Here is a 21656-nt window from a genome sequence, read left to right as displayed (position 1 = left end):
CCACCAAGAAATGGTGGCCTTGGAAGCAGGTTGTCCCTTGCGACGACCTTCTGTAAGGACGAAAAAGGGATCACACTACATCCAGCTTGTGTACTAAGCGATCCTTAGAATGAGAAGGAACAGGACAAAAAGACGGGAGGACAATGTCCTCATTGAGATGAAAGGCCGAAACCACCTTAGGCAAAAAGGAAGGATCTGGCCGGAAAACCAACCTTGTCCTGGTGAATCACCAGAAACGGAGAACGGCAGGAGAGAGCTGCCAATTCAGACACCCTCCGGATGGAGGTGATAGCAACAAGAAACGCCACTTTCCAGAAAAGGAGGCGGAGAGACACCTCTCTAAGGGGCTCAAAGGGTGCACCCTGGAGGGCACTCAGAACCAAATTCAAGTCCCAAGGGGGAGAGGGTGACTGATAAGGAGGAACAGCATGCGCTACTCCTTGAAGGAAGGTCCGGACATGAGAATTAGAAGCCAGGGGCCGCTGGAAAAGAATAGCAAGGGCCGAAACCTGACCTTTAACCCCTTAAGGACGCAGACCATTTTTACCTCTAGGACGAAGCCCTTTTTTTGCAAATCTGACCACTGTCACTTTAAACATTAATAACTCTGGAATGCTTTTACTTATCATTCTGATTCTGAGATAGTTTTTTCGTGACATATTCTACTTTAACATAGTGGTAATTTTTTTGTGGTAACTTGCATCCTTTCTTGGTGAAAAATCCCCAAATTTTATGAAAAAAATTTAAAATTTAGCATTTTTCTAACTTTGAAGCTCTCTGTTTGTAAGGAAAATGGATATTCCAAATAATAATTTTTTTTTGGATTCACATATACAATATGTCTACTTTATGATTGCATCATAAAATTGACGAGTTTTTACTTTTGGAAGACACCAGAGGGCTTCAAAGTTCAGCAGCAATTTTCCAATTTTTCACAAAATTTTCTAACTCACTATTTTTCAGGGACCAGTTCAGGATTGAAGTGGATTTGAAGGGTCTTCATATTAAAAATACCCCATAAAGGACCCCATTATAAAAACTGCACCCCCCCCCCCCAAAGTATTCAAAATGACATTCAGTAAGTGTTTTAACCCTTTAGGTGTTTCACAGGAAAAGCAGCAAAGTGAAGGAGAAAATTCAAAATCTTAATTTTTTACACTCTCTTGTTCTTGTAGACCAAATTTTTGAATTTTTACAAGGGGTGAAAGGAGAAAATGTATACTTGTATGTGTAACCCAATTTCTCTCTAGTAAGCACATACCTCATATGTCTATGTAAAGTGTTCGGCGGGCGCAGTAGAGGGCTCAGAAGCGAAGGAGCGACAAGGGGATTTTGAAGAGTAAGTTTTTCTGAAATGGTTTTTGGGGGGCATGTCGCATTTAGGAAGCCCCTATGGTGCCAGAACAGCAAAAAAAAAAAAAAAAAAACACATGGCATACCATTTTGGAAACTAGACCCATTGAGGAACATAACAAGGAATAAAGTGAGCCTTAATACCCCACAGGTGTTGCACTACTTTTGCATATGTAAAAAAAAAATGTTTTTTTTCACTAAAATGTTGGTTTTCCCCCAAATTTCAAATTTTTTAAAGGGTTAATAGCAGAAAAGACCCCCCAAAATTAGTAACCCCTTCTCTTCTGAGTATGGAAGTACCCCATAAGTGGACCTGAAGTGCACTGCGGACGAACTACAATGCTCAGAAGAGAAGGAGTCATATTTGGCTTTTTGAGAGCAAATTTTGCTCGGGCGGCTTGTTGCATTTAGGAAGCCCCTATGGTGTCAGGACAGCAAAAAAAAAACACATGGCATACCATTTTGGAAACTAGACCCCTTGAGGAACGTAACAAGGGATAAAGTGAGCCTTAATACCCCATAGGTGTTTCACGACTTTTGCATATGTAAAAAAAAAATATTTTTTTTACTAAAATGTGGGTTTCCCCCAAAATGTCACACTTTTGCACGGGTTAATAGCAGAAAAGACCCCCCAAAATTTGTAACCCCATCTCTTCTGAGTGTGGAGGTACCCCATAAGTGGCCCTGAAGTGCACTGCGGGCGAACTACAATGCTCAGAAGAGAAGGCATCATATTTGGCTTTTGGAGAGCAAATTTTGCTCGGGGGGCATGTCGCATTTAGGAAGCCCCTATTGTGCCAGGACAGCAAAAAATAACCACATGGCATACCATTTTGGAAACTACACCCCTCACAGAATGTAATGAGGGGTACAGTGAGCATTTACCCCCCACTGGTGTCTGACAGATCTTTGGAACAGTGGGCTGTGCAACATTTTTCATTTTCACGGACCACTGTTCCAAAGACACCTGTGGGGTGTAAATTCTCACTGCACCCCTTATTACATTCCGTGAGGGGTGTAGTTTCCAAAATGGGGTCACATGTGGGTGTGTTTTTTTTTTTTGCATTTGTCAGAACCGCTGTAACAATCAGCCACTCCTGTGCAAATCACCTCAAATGTACATGGCGCACTCTCCCTTCTGGGCCTTGTTGTGCGCCCCCAGAGCACTTTGCGCCCACATATGGTGTATCTCCGTACTCGGGAGAAATTGCTTTACAAATTTTGGGGGGGCGTTTTTCCCTTTTACCTCTTGTGAAAATGATAAGTATAGGGCAACACCAGCATGTTAGTGTAAAAATGTTTTTTTTTTTACACTAACAAGCTGTGTAGACCCCAACTGTTCCTTTTCATAAGGGGTAAAAGGAGAAAAAAAAACAACATTTGTTAGGCAATTTCTCCCGAGTACGGCGATACCCCGTATGCGACCCTATTTTGTTGCCTTGAAATACAACAGGGCTCCAAAGTAAGAGCGCCATGCGCATTTGAGGCCTGAATTAGGGACTTGCATAGGGGTGGACATAGGGGTATTCTATGCCAGTGATTCCCAAACAGGGTGCCTCCAGCTGTTGTAAAACTCCCAGCATGCTTGGACAGTCAATTGCTGTCCAGAAATGCTGGGAGTATTTGTTTTGCAACAGCTGGAGGCTCCATCTTAGAAACACTGCCATACAATACGCTTTTCATTTTTATTGGGAAAGGGGGGTGGTAGGGGGGGCAGTGTACGTGTGTATATGTAGTGTTTTACCCTTTATTTTAGGTTAGTGTAGTGTTTTTAGGTTACATTCACACTGGAGGCAGATTACACTGAGTCTCCTGCTAGGAGTTTGAGCTGCGGCGTAAAATTTGCCGCAGCTCAAACTTGAAGCGGGGAACTCACTGTAATATGCTGCCAGTGTGAATGTAGCCTGTACATTCACATGGGAGGGGGGGTCAAAACTACAACTCCCAGCATGCACTGATAGACCATACATGCTGGGAGTTGTAGTTTTGCAACAGCTGGAGGCACACTGGTTAGAAAACCTTGAGTTAGGTTCTATGACCTAACCCAGTATTTTCCAACCAGTGTGCCTCCAGCTGTTGCAAAACTACAACTCCCAGAATGTACTGATTGCGGAAGGGCATGCTGGGAGATGTAGTTATGCCACGGCTGGAGGCACGCAAGTACAACTCCCAGCATGCCAAGACAGCCTTATGCTGTTCCTGAATGCTGGGAGTTGTAGTTTTGCAAGATTTAGAGGGGTTTAGGTTGTAAATCACTGTCCAGTGGTCTCAAAACTGTGGCCCTCCAGATGTTGCAAAACTACAACTCGCAGCATGCTCAGACAGCAAACTGCTGTCTGGGCATGCTCAGAGTTCTAGTTTTGCAACATCTGGAGGGCTACAGTTTGAGACCACTGCATAGTGATCTACAACCTGAACCCCTCTAAATATTGCAAAACTACAAGTTCCAGCATGCCCACACAGCAAACAGCGGGGGAACCGAACTTTAACCCCCCCCCCCCCCCCCTCCCTCGGTCTGCTATCGGTCGGTCGCTCGGCCGACCAATAGCAGGGATAGGAGGGGTGGCACCCCTGCCACCAAACGCCTATCCCTTCAGGGGGATCGAGGGTGTCTCGGACACCCCCGATCCCTCTTATTTTCTGGGTCACCAGTGACCAGTTTGACCCGGAATCGCACAGATCGCAGGTCTGAATTGACCTGCGATTTGCGCCCATCAGGGTCATGGGGGGGTCTCAGGACCCCCCTCGGTGATGTGCCGGGATGCCTGCTGTTAGATAACAGCAGTCATCCCGGCCCAATCACCGATACCGGTGATGTGGCGCTCCCGGTACCCCGCGACGTACATGTACATCGCCGTGCGCCAAGTGACACTTTTGCGGCGCCGTACATGTACGTCACTCGTCGTGAAGGGGTTAAGGGAACTGAGAAACAACCCCAGTTTCAAACCCGACTGAAAAAAGGAGAGAAGAGAACCGAGAAGGTTACAGGGGATAAGTCCTGAGCTTCACACCAACGAAAATAAGACCGCCAAGTACGGTGGTAAATTCTTGTGGAGGAGGGCTTACGAGCCCTGAGTATGGTGTGAATGACTTGGGAAGAGAACCCGCAGGCCCTCAAAGCCACGGTCTCAACCGCCACGCCATCAAATGCAGCGACTGTAAATTGGGGTGGCAAAGAGGACCCTGAGAGAGCAAGTCCAGACGGAGCGGAAGGCGCAGTGGAGCATCGTCCAAGAGCCTGACTACGTTGGCGTACCACGACCTTCGGGGCCAATCTGGAGCTACCAGAATGGAGGGGACGTCCTCTGTTTTGAGCTTCCTCAGAACCCTGGGAAGGAGCAGAAGGGGAGGGAACAGATAGGGTAGGGCAAACCCCGCCCAAGGAAACACTAGGGCGTCCACGGCCAGAGCCTGAGGGTCCCGGGACTTGGACACATAAGGAAGGATCTTCCGATTGTGCCAGGACGCGAAGAGGTCCACGTCCGGAATGCCCCAGAGGTCGCAGAGTTGTGCGAAGGTCTCTAGATGTAGAGACCACTCGCTGGGGTCGGGTGAGGACCGACTGAGGAAGTCCGCTTCCCAGTTGACCACTCCCGGAATGTGAATCGCCGAAATGGCCGAAACATTGCTTTCCGCCCAGATGAGAATCTTGGTCTCCTCGGCCATGGCTGCCGAACTGCGAGTGCCGCCTTGTCGATTTGTGTACACCACGGCCATGGCGTTGTCTGGACGCGGACAGGACGGGACTGAAGCCGGGACTCCCAATGAAGAAGACAAAGAGGAATTGCCCGTAGTTACAATATGTTTATCGGAAGAAGGGCCTCTCAGGGAGACCAGAGTCTCTGAACCGTCCAATCCCTGAACACACCGCCCCAGCCCGACAGGCTGGCATCCGTTGTAACTACCTGCCAGTAAAGGCGAAGAAATGACCGCCCTTGGAGAAGAAGGGGGGAGCGGAGCCACCAGAGCAGAGACTGACGGACCCTGCGAGGAAGAACAATCTGACGATCGAGGGACAGAGGAGACCTGTCCCATCGAGAGAGAATCGCCAGTTGAAGGGGGGCGGTAATGAAACTGGGCAAAGGGTACGGGCTCCATAGTTGCCACCATCCGACCCAGGACTTCCATACAAGTGCGGATGGGGACTGAGACCTGGGTCCGAAGGGAGCGGACCCCCGACAGAAGCACCAGACGTTTGTCCGGCGGGAGGCAAATTCGGGCAGAGGCCGTCTCAAAGCGAAGTCCCAAGAAGGTTAGAGACTGGGTAGGACAGAGGACTGACTTGTCCTGGTTGACCATCCACCCGAAGCGATCCAGAGTGTGGAGAGTGACGTCCACATTCTCCAGAGTCTGGGCTCTGGTTGGAGCCTTGATGAGAAGGTCGTCCAGGTAGGGTATCACCGAGACTCCCCTCGACCGTAACGGGCCCATCACTGGCGCAAGGATCTTGGTAAAGACCCGAGGAGCCGTGGCCAGACCAAAGGGGAGGGCTACGAATTGAAAATGCCCCTCCGGAACCGCAAAGCGGAGGTACCGATGATGGTCTGGAAATATTGGCACATGGAGGTAGGCATCTTTGATGTCCACCGATGAAAGAAACTCCCCTTGTTCCAGGACGCCACCACCGAACGGAGAGATTCCATTCGGAAGTGGCGGATAAGAAGATGACGGTTGAGACGTTTGAGGTCTAGGATTGGTCGCACAGAACCGTCCTTCTTGGGAACCACAAAAATATTGGAATAGAAACCCCGAAACCGTTCCCCTGGAGGAACGGGAACGATAACCCCTTGAAGAAACAGAGACTGGAGAGCCTCTCGAAATTGCTTCACCAGAAAAGGAGACCGGGGGGCCCGGGATCGAAAAAAAGCGATCCCTCAGAAGGGAGGCAAATTCAATTCGGTAACCGTTGGACACCACATCCCTGACCCAATGGTCCTGAATGTGTGAGGTCCAGATGTCTTGAAAAAGTAAAAGACGACCTCCCACCCGAGAAAAAAAACTTCATGCAGAAGTGGGTTTGCGGTTGCCTGATTTGGGCACAAAACGGCCAGACCGGTTGGAGTCCGACTTCCAAGACGGGCGCGCCCGAAATGAGGGAGCCTTCTTGTCCCGCGAAGGCGCCTGCCCGGACCCTTTGCTGGAGCCAAAGGTCCGAAGGACCGAAAGGAAGAGGACTTCCTTTGGGAAGTTGGGCGAGCCTTATTTTGAGGCAACAAGGAAATCTTACCTCCCGTCGCTTCAGAGATAATCTCATCAAGGCGCTTGCCAAAAAGACGGCCACCCATAAAACAAAGCTCAGTGAGAGATCCGCATTCCAAGCTTTAAGCCACATAGAGCGGCGGAGAGCCGCTAGGTGACCCACAACAAAGGCAGAACAACGGGCTGGCTGCATGGAAGCTGCGCACAGGAAGTCCCCAGCTTTAGAGCATTGGAGAGCCAGAGCAGATAGATCTTCTGGGGGGGATCCTGCTAAGATATCCTGATGGAGCTTTTGGCACCACTCCGACAGGGCCTTGGACACCCATGTCGAGGCGAAGATGGGAAGAAGAGAAGAGCCAGCTGCTTCAGAGGCAAACTTCCCTAAGGATTCTACCTTCTTGTCCGTGGAATCCTTGAAGGCAGCGGCATCTGCTAGTGGCAGTGTAGTCGCCTTAGAGATCTGGGAGATTGGTGGATCCACTGAGGGAGGGGAACCACCTTAATGACAAAGTCCTTGTCAAATGGACAACGTTCTTGAATCGTCTTGATTCCCGAGAACCTCTTGTCTGGATGTTTCCATGCATTTTCCAGAATGCCGTCAAAGTCAGCGTGAGAGCTGAACCTTGGAGGTACTAGCTTAGCATGATGAAAGGATACTCCTGGAGTGACATCCGAAGATCCTGGGTCCTCTAAGTGAAAGGTGTCTCTTATGGCTGTCACTAATGAGTTCACCGTTTCAACTGAATCCGAGCGGTCCTCTGAGTCAGATGCCGGCTCAGAAGCCTCGTCCGCCAGTTCACCAGGAGAATGTGAGAGGCAATCCTGGAGGGGGGGGCAACCCTGACCAGGTACGCGGCTCTGGCGTGGCAGAGCGGCGACTCCGAGAATTTCCTCTGGAGGAGCGACGTTTGTGCCCAGATGACAGGGGGGGGCGGGACCCATGGGGGGGGAACACCCACATCTATCTGAAGACTCAATGGAAGAGTCAGACGAGGCACCCCTAGTAAGCTTGGAGAGCGTGAAGTATGTGGAGACGAGGAGCGGGCCCTCTCAGAGGCCCTGCGCAAGGAAGGCCCCTTCAAGGAGGACACCACTTCCCGGGAGGCGTCAGCCACCGAACGGGAGACTTGGGTCAAGTCAGCCATATACTGGGTCAGGGAAGAAACCAAGGCTGGTGGAGCAGCTGAATCCACCGGAACCGAAAGGGCATTAGGGGGTATTGGGGGGTCTGGGGGAGCAGTGGAGCAGGCAGGGCAAGTGGGCTCAGTAGAGCCAGGCATCTTGGTATTACAGTGCTTACAGACAAAATGAGTCACTGACGTAACAGGTTTCTGTTTAGAGGGAGGAACAGCTCTGGGTACAAACATAATGAGAAAAGAGACAGGAACTTTCTCACCCTGGTCTGTGACCCCTGGCAGCTGCAGTGAGGAGAACTCGACTCCGTGCAGCTAGAAATTAAGAAACAGGCCAGCCAATAGAGAGAGAGGGGCGTGCCTGAAGCAGAGGCATAAACTAATCGGCCCCTCCTAACCGAAAATCGTGCCCACGGCGCTGATTGGAGGCTACTTCGCGCCTCTGAAGAGCTCCGACAGCCCTGTGGGCGGAGCTATAGACTGGCCGAGAAGAAGCTGTAATGGCGCCCGCTCCTTGTCCCGAGCGCACATGTCAGCCGCATATGCGCTCGGGGAAATAGAGCGGGCAGCCTACACGACGGCAGAGACTGCCGGAGAAAGTGAAAATAAGCCAGTGCTGAGAGCGCCCGGCCCGTACCAGCGCCACGGCTGTGAGCCGCATATAAGGCGCTGCGGACATAGCCGCAAGTAACCACCACACACACATACAGTGAAGTGCCCAATGTAAAACATAGATGACATGCCCCCTAAGATGCCACTGCTCCCCCAGAATAAAAATCCAGCCCCTGTATAAGCCAGCCCCATAACCTGAAAGGTGGGCCAAAAACAGGGGGTTTCCAGAGGTTGCAAGTCCAGTACCTAAGGAGAAAAGGGGGAAAGTACTTACCTCAGTCAGAAGAACTTACCTACTGGAGTCTTCAGTGAAGTCTTCAGTCAGCTTTAGTTACCTGCATCACGCCTGGCTGTTATGCGCGAGCGAGGCGAGCAGGGAAATAGGGGGACCCGGACCCATGAGGTACCAACCCAGGCGCTGACCGTTGGCGAGGGGGGTGAACAGTGCATATACGCAATGTCTGTGCCCCCTTACTCGCAATGGGGAAACAGGGAACCGGAGTCCCTGAGTCCCCACCTGAAAACAGGAAAGAAAAAGGAATAAAAAAAACTAACCCGTCCCTATACTAGGAAAATAAAAAATCAGAAGACCTGGTCTGGAGAATTCCAGACCATGCCCACCTCCTTCAGACACTAAGCTTAAACTGATTAGCTCAGAGCCTGAAGGTGGGTATATCTTGCTGGGAGGAGCCGCCTTTTTTTATTACCATAGTGTCACACCTCCTAGAGACAGCAGCATACACCCATGGTCTGTGTCCCCCAATGGAGCCGATAGAGAAATGGCTTTTTTTTTTTCAATTTTTTCTCAAAATGATTTTTTTTTCTGTTTCGCCATAGATTTTTGGGTAAAATGACTAATGTCACTGCAAAGTAGAATTGGTGGCGCAAAAAATAAGCCATCATATGGATTTTTAGGTGCAAAATTGAAAGGGTTGTGATTTTTTAAAGGTAAGGAGGAAAAAACTAAAGTGCAAAAATGGAAAACCCCCTGGTCCTTAAGGCGTTATGTTATTGTCACATGAATGTTGTCACATGAAAATATATAATAAAATATTTACAAAAATGTGAGGTGAGGACTCACTGTGAGATACTATACATGTCCCAGTTCATGGCATCACCAACACTAATTCTATATATATATATATTTTTTTTTAAATTTAACTCCTTAACGACGCCGGACACATATTTATGCCCTGCGCCGACTCTAGCAACCGAGTCGGTCCCGGTGGCCATCAACGCCCAGGACCTGCGGTTAATACCGGACATCACCGATCGCGGTGATGCCCGGTATTAACCCTTCAGACGCGGCGATCAAAGTTGACTGCCATGTCTGAAGTGAAACTGAAAGCATCCCGGCAGCTCAGTCGGGCTGTTCGGGACCGCTGTGGTGAAAACGTGGCATCCCGAACAGCTTGCAGGACACCTGCCTGCTGCGTGTCCAATCCGTGCCTGAGATCCAGGCAGGAGCAGTCGAGTGGCGATAACACTGATCAGTGCCATGTTAATGCATGGCAGTGATCAGTGTAGGAAATCACTGGGGGCTATAACATTGCAAAAAAAAAAAAGTTAAAAAAGTGTTAATAAATGTGATTTAACCCTTTCCCTAATTAAAGTCAGAATCGCCCCCCTTTTCCCATAAAAAAAAACAAAAAAAAAACGATGTAAATAAAAATAACTATAAAACATATGTGGTATCGCCGCGTGCGTAAATGTCCAAACTATGAAAATATATCGTTAATTAAACCGCACGGTCAATGGCGTACACGTAAAAAAAAATCCAAAGTTCAAAATAGCATATTTTTGGTCACTTTTTAAAACATTAAAAAATGAATAAAAAGAGATTAAAAAGTCTGATCAAAACACAAATGGTACCCATAAAAACTTCAGATCACAGCGCAAAAAATTAGCCCTCATAGATCCCCATATGCCGAAAAATTTAAAAAAGTTATAGGGGTCAGAAGAGGACATTTTTAAACGATTACATTTTCCTGCATGTAGTTATGATTTTTTCCAGAAGTACGACAAAATAAAACCTATATGAGTAGGGTATCATTTTAACCGTATGGACCTACAGAATAATGATAAGGTGTCATTTTTACCGAAATATGTACTGCGTAGAAACGGAAGCCCCCAAAATTACAAAATGGCGTTTTTCCTTTAATTTTGTCGCACAATGATTTTTTCTTCCGTTTCGCTGTGGATTTTTCGGTAAAATGACTGATGTCACTGCAAAGTAGAATAGGTGGCGCAAAAAATAAGCCATAATATCAATTTTTAGGTGGAAAATTTAAAGGGTTATGATTTTTAAAAAGTAAGGAAGAAAAAACGAAAATGCAAAAAACTGAAAAACACTAATCCTTAAGGGGGTTAAGTTTATTTAATATTTATAAAGAAAAGTGTATTATGGGGGCTGCCATTACCAGAGCAAGTGTGCTGACGTCACTTTACGACACCAGCACACTTGCTCTACGGCAATGCAAGTACATAGAGAAGTACAGACGCAGAGCGTTTACTTACATTATGTCATTCTGGAGTATGCGCTTGATCATGCGCACAGGAGAGCGTCTGGTAGTTTTCCTTTAGTCCCCCTGCAGGCTCTGTATGGAGGATTTGCAGAGTACAGGGGAAAGAAAAGCTAGGGGGAGCTGGTGGCCATTTTACTGAGGTCCAGGAACCACCACTATGATCAGAGCGACACTTCCAGACATGAGGAAGGCTCAGGACTCACCTCACTGACTGCTGCTGCCCATGGAACTTGTCTGAGAGAGGCCGGGAGAGCAGGGTGGGGAGACTCGAAACAGCCCCAGGCAGTGTTATAGGACCGAGAGAGGGAGGGACTTGAAACAGATGCAGGCTGTAACGACCAAGAGAGAGGGGAGACTGGACTAGGTGTTTGCTGACAGTGATGGAAGAATCTGTACCAGCATACACACTCAGCTCTGCTGTGTTTAGGTTGTACATATCCATCTCTTGCAGGTAAAGGATCCTCCCTGGTGGTGAGGGCTGCCTATAGTCTGGTGGTAGGGGGTGAGCTGACAGTGATGGAAGAATCTGTACCAGCATACACACTCAGCTCTGCTGTGTTTAGGTTGTACATATCCATCTCTTGCAGGTAAAGGATCCTCCCTGGTGTTGAGGGCTGCCTATAGTCTGGTGGTAGGGGGTGAGCTGACAGTGATGGAAGAATCTGTACCAGCATACACACTCAGCTCTGCTGTGTTTAGGTTGTACATATCCATCTCTTGCAGGTAAAGGATCCTCCCTGGTGGTGAGGGCTGCCTATAGTCTGGTGATAGGGGGTGAGCTGACAGTGATGGAAGAATCTGTACCAGCATACACACTCAGCTCTGCTGTGTTTAGGTTGTACGTATCCAGCTCTTGCAGGTAAAGGCTCCTCCCTGGTGGTGAGGGCTGCCTATAGTCTGGTGATAGTGGGTGAGCGGACAGTGATGGAAGAATCTGTACCAGCATACACACTCAGCTCTGCTGTGTTTAGGTTGTACATATCCATCTATTGCAGGTAAAGGATCCTCCCTGGTGTTGAGGGCTGCCTATAGTCTGGTGATAGGGGGTGAGCGGACAGTGATGGAAGAATCTGTACCAGCATACACACTCAGCTCTGCTGTATTTAGGTTGTACATATCCAGCTCTTGCAGGTAAAGGATCCTCCCTGGTGTTGAGGGCTGCCTATAGTCTGGTGATAGGGGGTGAGCTGACAGTGATGGAAGAATCTGTACCAGGATACACACTCAGCTCTGCTGTGTTTAGGTTGTACATATCCATCTATTGCAGGTAAAGGATCCTCCCTGGTGTTGAGGGCTGCCTATAGTCTGGTGATAGGGGGTGAGCTGACAGTGATGGAAGAATCTGTACCAGCATACACACTCAGCTCTGCTGTGTTTAGGTTGTACGTATCCAGCTCTTGCAGGTAAAGGCTCCTCCCTGGTGGTGAGGGCTGCCTATAGTCTGGTGATAGGGGGTGAGCTGACAGTGATGGAAGAATCTGTACTAGCATACACACTCAGCTCTGCTGTGTTTAGGTTGTACGTATCCAGCTCTTGCAGGTAAAGGCTCCTCCCTGGTGGTGAGGGCTGCCTATAGTCTGGTGATAGGGGGTGAGCTGACAGTGATGGAAGAATCTGTACCAGCATACACACTCAGCTCTGCTGTATTTAGGTTGTACATATCCAGCTCTTGCAGGTAAAGGCTCCTCCCTGGTGGTGAGGGCTGCCTATAGTCTGGTGATAGTGGGTGAGCGGACAGTGATGGAAGAATCTGTACCAGCATACACACTCAGCTCTGCTGTGTTTAGGTTGTACATATCCATCTATTGCAGGTAAAGGATCCTCCCTGGTGTTGAGGGCTGCCTATAGTCTGGTGATAGGGGGTGAGCTGACAGTGATGGAAGAATCTGTACCAGGATACACACTCAGCTCTGCTGTGTTTAGGTTGTACATATCCATCTATTGCAGGTAAAGGATCCTCCCTGGTGTTGAGGGCTGCCTATAGTCTGGTGATAGGGGGTGAGCTGACAGTGATGGAAGAATCTGTACCAGCATACACACTCAGCTCTGCTGTGTTTAGGTTGTACATATCCATCTGTTGCAGGTAAAGGCTCCTCCCTGGTGGTGAGGGCTGCCTATAGTCTGGTGATAGGGGGTGAGCTGACAGTGATGGAAGAATCTGTACCAGCATACACACTCAGCTCTGCTGTGTTTAGGTTGTACATATCCATCTATTGCAGGTAAAGGATCCTCCCTGGTGTTGAGGGCTGCCTATAGTCTGGTGATAGTGGGTGAGCGGACAGTGATGGAAGAATCTGTACCAGCATACACACTCAGCTCTGCTGTGTTTAGGTTGTACATATCCATCTATTGCAGGTAAAGGATCCTCCCTGGTGTTGAGGGCTGCCTATAGTCTGGTGATAGGGGGTGAGCGGACAGTGATGGAAGAATCTGTACCAGCATACACACTCAGCTCTGCTGTATTTAGGTTGTACATATCCAGCTCTTGCAGGTAAAGGATCCTCCCTGGTGTTGAGGGCTGCCTATAGTCTGGTGATAGGGGGTGAGCTGACAGTGATGGAAGAATCTGTACCAGGATACACACTCAGCTCTGCTGTGTTTAGGTTGTACATATCCATCTATTGCAGGTAAAGGATCCTCCCTGGTGTTGAGGGCTGCCTATAGTCTGGTGATAGGGGGTGAGCTGACAGTGATGGAAGAATCTGTACCAGCATACACACTCAGCTCTGCTGTGTTTAGGTTGTACGTATCCAGCTCTTGCAGGTAAAGGCTCCTCCCTGGTGGTGAGGGCTGCCTATAGTCTGGTGATAGGGGGTGAGCTGACAGTGATGGAAGAATCTGTACTAGCATACACACTCAGCTCTGCTGTGTTTAGGTTGTACGTATCCAGCTCTTGCAGGTAAAGGCTCCTCCCTGGTGGTGAGGGCTGCCTATAGTCTGGTGATAGGGGGTGAGCTGACAGTGATGGAAGAATCTGTACCAGCATACACACTCAGCTCTGCTGTATTTAGGTTGTACATATCCAGCTCTTGCAGGTAAAGGCTCCTCCCTGGTGGTGAGGGCTGCCTATAGTCTGGTGATAGTGGGTGAGCGGACAGTGATGGAAGAATCTGTACCAGCATACACACTCAGCTCTGCTGTGTTTAGGTTGTACATATCCATCTATTGCAGGTAAAGGATCCTCCCTGGTGTTGAGGGCTGCCTATAGTCTGGTGATAGGGGGTGAGCTGACAGTGATGGAAGAATCTGTACCAGGATACACACTCAGCTCTGCTGTGTTTAGGTTGTACATATCCATCTATTGCAGGTAAAGGATCCTCCCTGGTGTTGAGGGCTGCCTATAGTCTGGTGATAGGGGGTGAGCTGACAGTGATGGAAGAATCTGTACCAGCATACACACTCAGCTCTGCTGTGTTTAGGTTGTACATATCCATCTGTTGCAGGTAAAGGCTCCTCCCTGGTGGTGAGGGCTGCCTATAGTCTGGTGATAGGGGGTGAGCTGACAGTGATGGAAGAATCTGTACCAGCATACACACTCAGCTCTGCTGTATTTAGGTTGTACATATCCAGCTCTTGCAGGTAAAGGCTCCTCCCTGGTGGTGAGGGCTGCCTATAGTCTGGTGATAGGGGGTGAGCTGACAGTGATGGAAGAATCTGTACCAGCATACGCACTCAGCTCTGCTGTGTTTAGGTTGTACATATCCAGCTCTTGCAGGTAAAGGATCCTCCTTGGTGGTGAGGGCTGCCTATAGTCTGGTGATAGGGGGTGAGCTGACAGTGATGGAAGAATCTGTACCAGCATACACACTCAGCTCTGCTGTGTTTAGGTTGTACATATCCAGCTCTTGCAGGTAAAGGATCCTCCTTGGTGGTGAGGGCTGCCTATAGTCTGGTGGTAGGGGGTGAGCTGACAGTGATGGAAGAATCTGTACCAGCATACACACTCAGCTCTGCTGTGTTTAGGTTGTACATATCCAGCTCTTGCAGGTAAAGGATCCTCCTTGGTGGTGAGGGCTGCCTATAGTCTGGTGATAGTGGGTGAGCTGACAGTGATGGAAGAATCTGTACCAGCATACACACTCAGCTCTGCTGTGTTTAGGTTGTACATATCCATCTCTTGCAGGTAAAGGATCCTCCTTGGTGGTGAGGGCTGCCTGATAGGTGATAGGGGGTGAGCTGACAGCCGGGAGGTCGGTACAGTGTTTATGTGGCCCTGCTGGGGTGGAGAAGTGAATCACAAGTTGTGTCACACACAGCTTTTCCCAGGCTTTGTTTGACATTAAGACTCAGTTTAAAGGAAATCTGTCAGTAGTAGCACCTGCACGAAACCTGTCACACTTGTAGCGCGGGCGATGCTGATTAAAACGGTACTCACATTGTCCAGATTCGCCCGGCTGTTCCACCACAAATTGCGTTTTTCTATTTATGCTAATGAGGGCCTTGGGGCACGGGCGGAGCTCCAATCTGAGCTTGGGGCACGCTGACATCATCTTCCCCAGGCTGCTGCTCCACCCGGCTCATCAATATTCATAAATACCCTCCCTGCTCCTTTGCCCGTGTTAGTGTACGGCGCACGCGCCTCTTACTGTGTACTCCCGGAAGCAGCGTTCCCCTTGGCTTCTTACTAAAGATGGCTGCGGCAGTGAAGCCAAGGGAAACGGGAGTACACAGTAAGAGGCGCATGCGCGATACACTAATTTGGGCGAAGGAGCAGGGAGGGGTGGTTATGAATATTGATGAGCCGGGTGGAGCAGCCGCCCGGCAAAGATGATGTCAGCATGCTCCAAGCTCGGATCGGAGCCCCGCCCGTGCCCCAAGGCCCTCATTAGCATAAATAGAAGAAAACTCGATTTGCGGCGGAATGGCCGGGCGAATCTGGACAATGTGAGTACCGTTTTAATCAGCATCACCCGCACTACAAGCCCGTGTGACAGGTTTAGTGCGGGTGATACAACTGACAGATTTCCTTTAATGACTTATGGCCATGTAATGATTACAGGGTCTGACTGTCACACAGCTTTCCCAGGTTTCTGAATGGCACATGATCTGCTTAGCACTGTCAAATTTCTAGCCATTCAGGTGCCGGAAAAAGCTGGGTGTGACAGTAAGACCCTGTAATCATTACAGAGCCATGAACAATTACAGCGCCTGACTGTCAGACACAACTTTCCAATGGCTTATGAATGGCAAGGAATGTGTCAGTGCTATTCCGATCATGGCAGTTCAGAAGCTTGGGAAAGCTGTGTGTGACATTCAGACCCTATCTAATTAATCATTGCTCGTAATGATTACAGGGTCTCACTGTAACACACAGCTTTCCCAGGCTTCTGAATGTTACATGACCTGCTTAGCACTGACACATTTCTAGCTATTCAGAAGCCTGAAAAAGCTTTGTGTGACATTCAGGCTTTAATGATAATTAAATAAATAATTACAGGGTCTTACTGTCACACACCGCTTTTCCAGGCTTCTGAATGGCAGATGATCTGTTCTATAATGTCTTATCCTCCAGTCACCTCCAAACCTGCAGTCAGTATTCTAATGTTACATCACGTCTTATCCTCCAGTGACTTCCACAGCTATACTCACTATTCTGCTGTTCTATAGCATCTTATCCTCCAGTCACCTCCAAAGTTGCAGTCAGTATTCCAATGTTAAATAACGTTTTATCCTCTTGTCACCTTCAAAGCTGTACTCACTATTCCGCTGTTATATAATGGCTTATCCTCTAGTCACTTCAAGAGCTCTACTCACTGTTCTGCTTTTACATAATGTCTTAGGCTATGTTCACGTCTGAATTTCCGTGGCAGATGTTTCTGGCACGGAAATACATTTTTACGTGTCTGCAGAAAGAATGAACGTGTTCTTTCTTTCTGCGGACTCCACACGAAATGCATAACCGTATATGAGACGGCATATTCTTGTGCAGTTTGTCGGATGTCCGCACAGAGATTCTCCGTGCGGACATTCCGTATGTGTGAACATATCCTTAGTCTGCAATGACCCAGCTCTGGAGGTGACATCCAGTAGTCTGTTCTTTGCCACTCCTTGGACACCAACAAAATGGTGCACACAGTGGAACTGAAAAAACTAAAAAGCCACCCCCCCCCCACCCCCACCCTTATGCACTCAGACAAAAGAGGAAGGTAGACGAGCAAGACCAGGTTTTCAGCAGTCTATTCACAAGCTGCTTGCCTTCCCCAGATTTCTCGTGTTAGCTCCCTCTGCTGGTCAACAGTGGGAAACATGACAAGTTATTATAAAAATTTTCATATTTTGTGACAAGAAAAAATATTTAAAAAATGTAAAAACATTATTTAACCTCTAAAAAAAAAAAAATCTTTTTGGTGACACATTCCCTTTAAGACCAAGGTTGATGCCGAAATGTCCTACCGGATTTAGGCCTCGCTGCCTGCTACACCTCTTAGCCACCTCTCCTTAAGATATTTCACATCCTTCTAACAATTTTTAACAGTCTTGCCAGTTATGTTTGACGACTTGTTGTCCCTCATGCTGATATTGTGTTTTTTTTAGCTGTTTATACAAAAGATGGAAAAGCTGGTGTTGGCCAGGCCAGTGCTGATAACACATAATGTAATGCACAGAACTAGCTTAAAGGGGTACTCTGCTGCTCAGCGTTTGTAACAAACTGTTCCGAACGCTGGAGCCGCTGTGAGGTGGAAATTTGCACCCCATGCAGACTTGCGTCCGCTCCTCCCCTCAGCTCTTCGAGGGTTTCTGAAGCTAGAGCTGGGGGGGAGCGAAGGCAGAGCAGAGGGAGAAGGGAAGGTACACGCCCCCCCTCATCTCCCCTCCCGTAGGACGCAGGTCTGCACAGGAGAAAAGCCACGCCCCCCTCATCTCCCCCTCTCGGAGGACGCAAGTCTGCATGGGAGAAGGAAGCCATGCCCCCCCCCACCCCCTCCCAGAGGATGCAGGTCTGCATTGGAGAAAGAAGCCACACACCCTCACCCCCCCCCCCCTCCCGGAGGACGCAGGGCCTGGGGAATAAATCTCGGATGATTTCTATGTGTGAAAAGGGGGGGGGACTCCTGAATGACATACTGGGAGTTGTAGTCCCACAGGTTTCCTGGGGCTGCAAGGGGAGGATGAACTGCACGGGCTGGTTTCTGCTTTTTCATGGGGTATTCATTAGCCCCATAAAGAGGACATAGAAATGCATGGGGTTTGTACAGGACATGAAGATTACTGTATGAACCCTGTGCATTTCTATGTCAGCGTTCATACAGGGACGTAGAAATGCATGGGGTTCATACAGGGAAGCATAAATGCACTGGGTCCATACAGGGACGTAGAAATGAACAGGGTCTATACAGGGAAGCAGAAATGCACAGGGTTCATACAGGGACATAGAAATGCACGGGGTCTATACAGGGAAGCAGAAATGCACAGGGTTCATACAGGGACGCAGAAATGCACGGGGTCTATACAGGGAAGCAGAAATGCACGGGGTTCTTACAGGGAAGCAGAAATGCACGGGGTTCATACAGGGAAGCAGAAATGCACGGGGTTCATACAGGGAACCAGAAATGCATGGGGTTTATACGGGGAAGCAGAAATGCACTGGGTCTATACGGGGAAGCAGAAATACACAGGGTTCATACAGGGAAGCAGAAATGCACAGGGTTCATACGGGGAAGCAGAAATGCACGGGGTTCATACAGGGAAGCATACAGTAAATGCATAGGGTTCATACAGGGAAGCAGAAATGCACAGGGTCCATACAGGGACGTAGACATGCACAGGGTTCATACAGGAAAGCAGAAATGCACGGGGTTCATACAGGGAAGCAGAAATGCATGGGGTTCATACAGGGACGTAGAAATGCACAGGGTTCATGCAGAGATGCAAGGGGTTCATACAGGGAAGCAGAGATGCATGGGTTTCATACAGGGAAGCAGAAATGCACGGGGTTCATACAGGGAAGCAGAAATGCATGGGGTTCATACAGGGACGTAGAAATGCACAGGGTTCATACAGGGAAGCAGAGATGCAAGGGGTTCATACAGGGAAGCAGAGATGCACGGGTTTCATACAGGGAAGCAGAAATGCACGGGGTTCATACAGGGAAGCAGAAATGCACGGGGTTCATACAGGGAAGCAGAGATGCAAGGGGTTCATACATGGAAGCAAAGATGCAAGGGGTTCATACAGGGAAGCAGAGATGCAAGATGTTCATACAGGGAAGCAGAGATGCACGGGGTTCATACAGGGAAGCAGAAATGCACAGGGTTCATACAGGGAAGCATACAGTAAATGCACTGGGTTCATACAGGGACGCAGAAATGCACGGGGTCTATACAGGGAAGCAGAAATGCACGGGGTTAATACAGGGAAGCATACAGTAAATGCACAGGGTTCATACAGGGAAGCAGAAATGCATGGGGTTCATACAGGGAAGCAGAAATGCACGGGGTTCATACAGGGAAGCAGAAATGCACATGGTTCATACAGGGAAGCATACAGTAAATGCACGGGGTCCATACAGGGACATAGAAATGCACAGGGTTCATACAGGGAAGCAGAAATGCACGGGGTTCATACCGGGAAGCAGAAATGCACTGGGTCTATACGGGGAAGCAGAAATACACAGGGTTCATACAGGGAAGCAGAAATGCACAGGGTTCATACGGGGAAGCAGAAATGCACGGGGTTCATACAGGGAAGCATACAGTAAATGCATAGGGTTCATACAGGGAAGCAGAAAAGCACGGGGTTCATACAGGGAAGCAGAAATGCATGGGGTTCATACAGGGACGTAGAAATGCACAGGGTTCATACAGGGAAGCAGAGATGCAAGGGGTTCATACAGGGAAGCAGAGATGCAAGATGTTCATACAGGGAAGCAGAGATGCACAGGGTTCATACAGGGAAGCATACAGTAAATGCACGGGGTTCATACCGGGAAGCAGAAATGCACGGGGTTCATACAGGGAAGCAGAAATGCACGGGGTTCATACAGGGAAGCAGAAATGCACGGGGTTCATACAGGGAAGCAGAGATGCACGGGGTTCATACAGGGAAGCAGAAATGCATGGGGTTCATACAGGGACGTAGAAATGCACAGGGTTCATACAGGGAAGCAGAGATGCACGGGTTCATACCGGGAAGCAGAAATGCACGGGGTTCATACCGGGAAGCAGAAATGCACGGGGTTCATACAGGGAAGCAGAAATGCACGGGGTTCATACAGGGAAGCAGAAATGCACGGGGTTCATACAGGGAAGCAGAAATGCATGGGGTTCATACAGGGAAGCAGAAATGCACGGGGTTCATACAGGGAAGCAGAAATGCACGGGGTTCATACAGGGAAGCAGAAATGCATGGGGTTCATACAGGGAAGCAGAAATGCACAGGGTTCATACAGGGAAGCAGAGATGCAAGGGGTTCATACAGGGAAGCAGAGATGCACGGGTTTCATACAGGGAAGCAGAAATGCACGGGGTTCATACAGGGAAGCAGAAATGCACGGGGTTCATACAGGGAAGCAGAGATGCAAGATGTTCATACAGGGAAGCAGAGATGCACGGGGTTCATACAGGGAAGCAGAAATGCACAGGGTTCATACAGGGAAGCATACAGTAAATGCACGGGGTTCATACAGGGAAGCAGAAATGCATGGGGTTCATACAGGGACGTAGAAATGCACAGGGTTCATACAGGGAAGCAGAGATGCACGGGTTCATACCGGGAAGCAGAAATGCACGGGGTTCATACCGGGAAGCAGAAATGCACGGGGTTCATACAGGGAAGCAGAAATGCACGGGGTTCATACAGGGAAGCAGAAATGCACGGGGTTCATACAGGGAAGCAGAAATGCATGGGGTTCATACAGGGAAGCAGAAATGCACGGGGTTCATACAGGGAAGCAGAAATGCACGGGGTTCATACAGGGAAGCAGAAATGCATGGGGTTCATACAGGGAAGCAGAAATGCACAGGGTTCATACAGGGAAGCAGAGATGCAAGGGGTTCATACAGGGAAGCAGAGATGCACGGGTTTCATACAGGGAAGCAGAAATGCACGGGGTTCATACAGGGAAGCAGAAATGCACGGGGTTCATACAGGGAAGCAGAGATGCAAGATGTTCATACAGGGAAGCAGAGATGCACGGGGTCTATACAGGGAAGCATACAGTAAATGCACAGGGTTCATACAGGGATGCAGAAATGCACGGGGTCTATACAGGGAAGCAGAAATGCATGGGGTTAATACAGGGAAGCATACAGTAAATGCACAGGGTTCATACAGGGAAGCAGAAATGCATGGGGTTCATACAGGGAAGCAGAAATGCACGGGGTTCATACAGGGAAGCAGAAATGCATGGGGTTCATACAGGGAAGCAGAAATGCACAGGGTTCATACAGGGAAGCAGAGATGCAAGGGGTTCATACAGGGAAGCAGAGATGCACGGGTTTCATACAGGGAAGCAGAAATGCACGGGGTTCATACAGGGAAGCAGAAATGCACGGGGTTCATACAGGGAAGCAGAGATGCAAGATGTTCATACAGGGAAGCAGAGATGCACGGGGTTCATACAGGGAAGCAGAAATGCACAGGGTTCATACAGGGAAGCATACAGTAAATGCACAGGGTTCATACAGGGATGCAGAAATGCACGGGGTCTATACAGGGAAGCAGAAATGCATGGGGTTAATACAGGGAAGCATACAGTAAATGCACAGGGTTCATACAGGGAAGCAGAAATGCATGGGGTTCATACAGGGAAGCAGAAATGCACGGGGTTCATACAGGGAAACAGAAATGCACATGGTTCATACAGGGAAGCATACAGTAAATGCACGGGGTCCAT

General features: G+C 48.9%; 1 protein-coding gene across 1 annotated transcript in view; it reads left to right on the top strand.

The window, feature by feature from the left end:
• The first annotated feature begins 15559 nt into the window (after positions 1–15559).
• The window catches only part of LOC130356410 (ADP-ribosylation factor-like protein 8A), a 71310-nt gene continuing 65213 nt past the window's right edge, over positions 15560–21656 (top strand). Inside the window, exon 1 of the mRNA XM_056557938.1 lies at positions 15560–15706. Coding sequence (XP_056413913.1) covers positions 15590–15706 — 117 coding nt within the window. The 5' untranslated portion in view covers positions 15560–15589. The remainder of the gene's footprint in view (positions 15707–21656) is intronic.

Source organism: Hyla sarda, chromosome 2 (assembly GCF_029499605.1).
Source record: "Hyla sarda isolate aHylSar1 chromosome 2, aHylSar1.hap1, whole genome shotgun sequence".
Classification (NCBI taxonomy): Eukaryota; Metazoa; Chordata; class Amphibia; order Anura; family Hylidae; genus Hyla; species Hyla sarda.
Note: the sequence above shows the minus strand (reverse complement) of the source record. Positions and strands in the feature narration are given on the sequence as shown.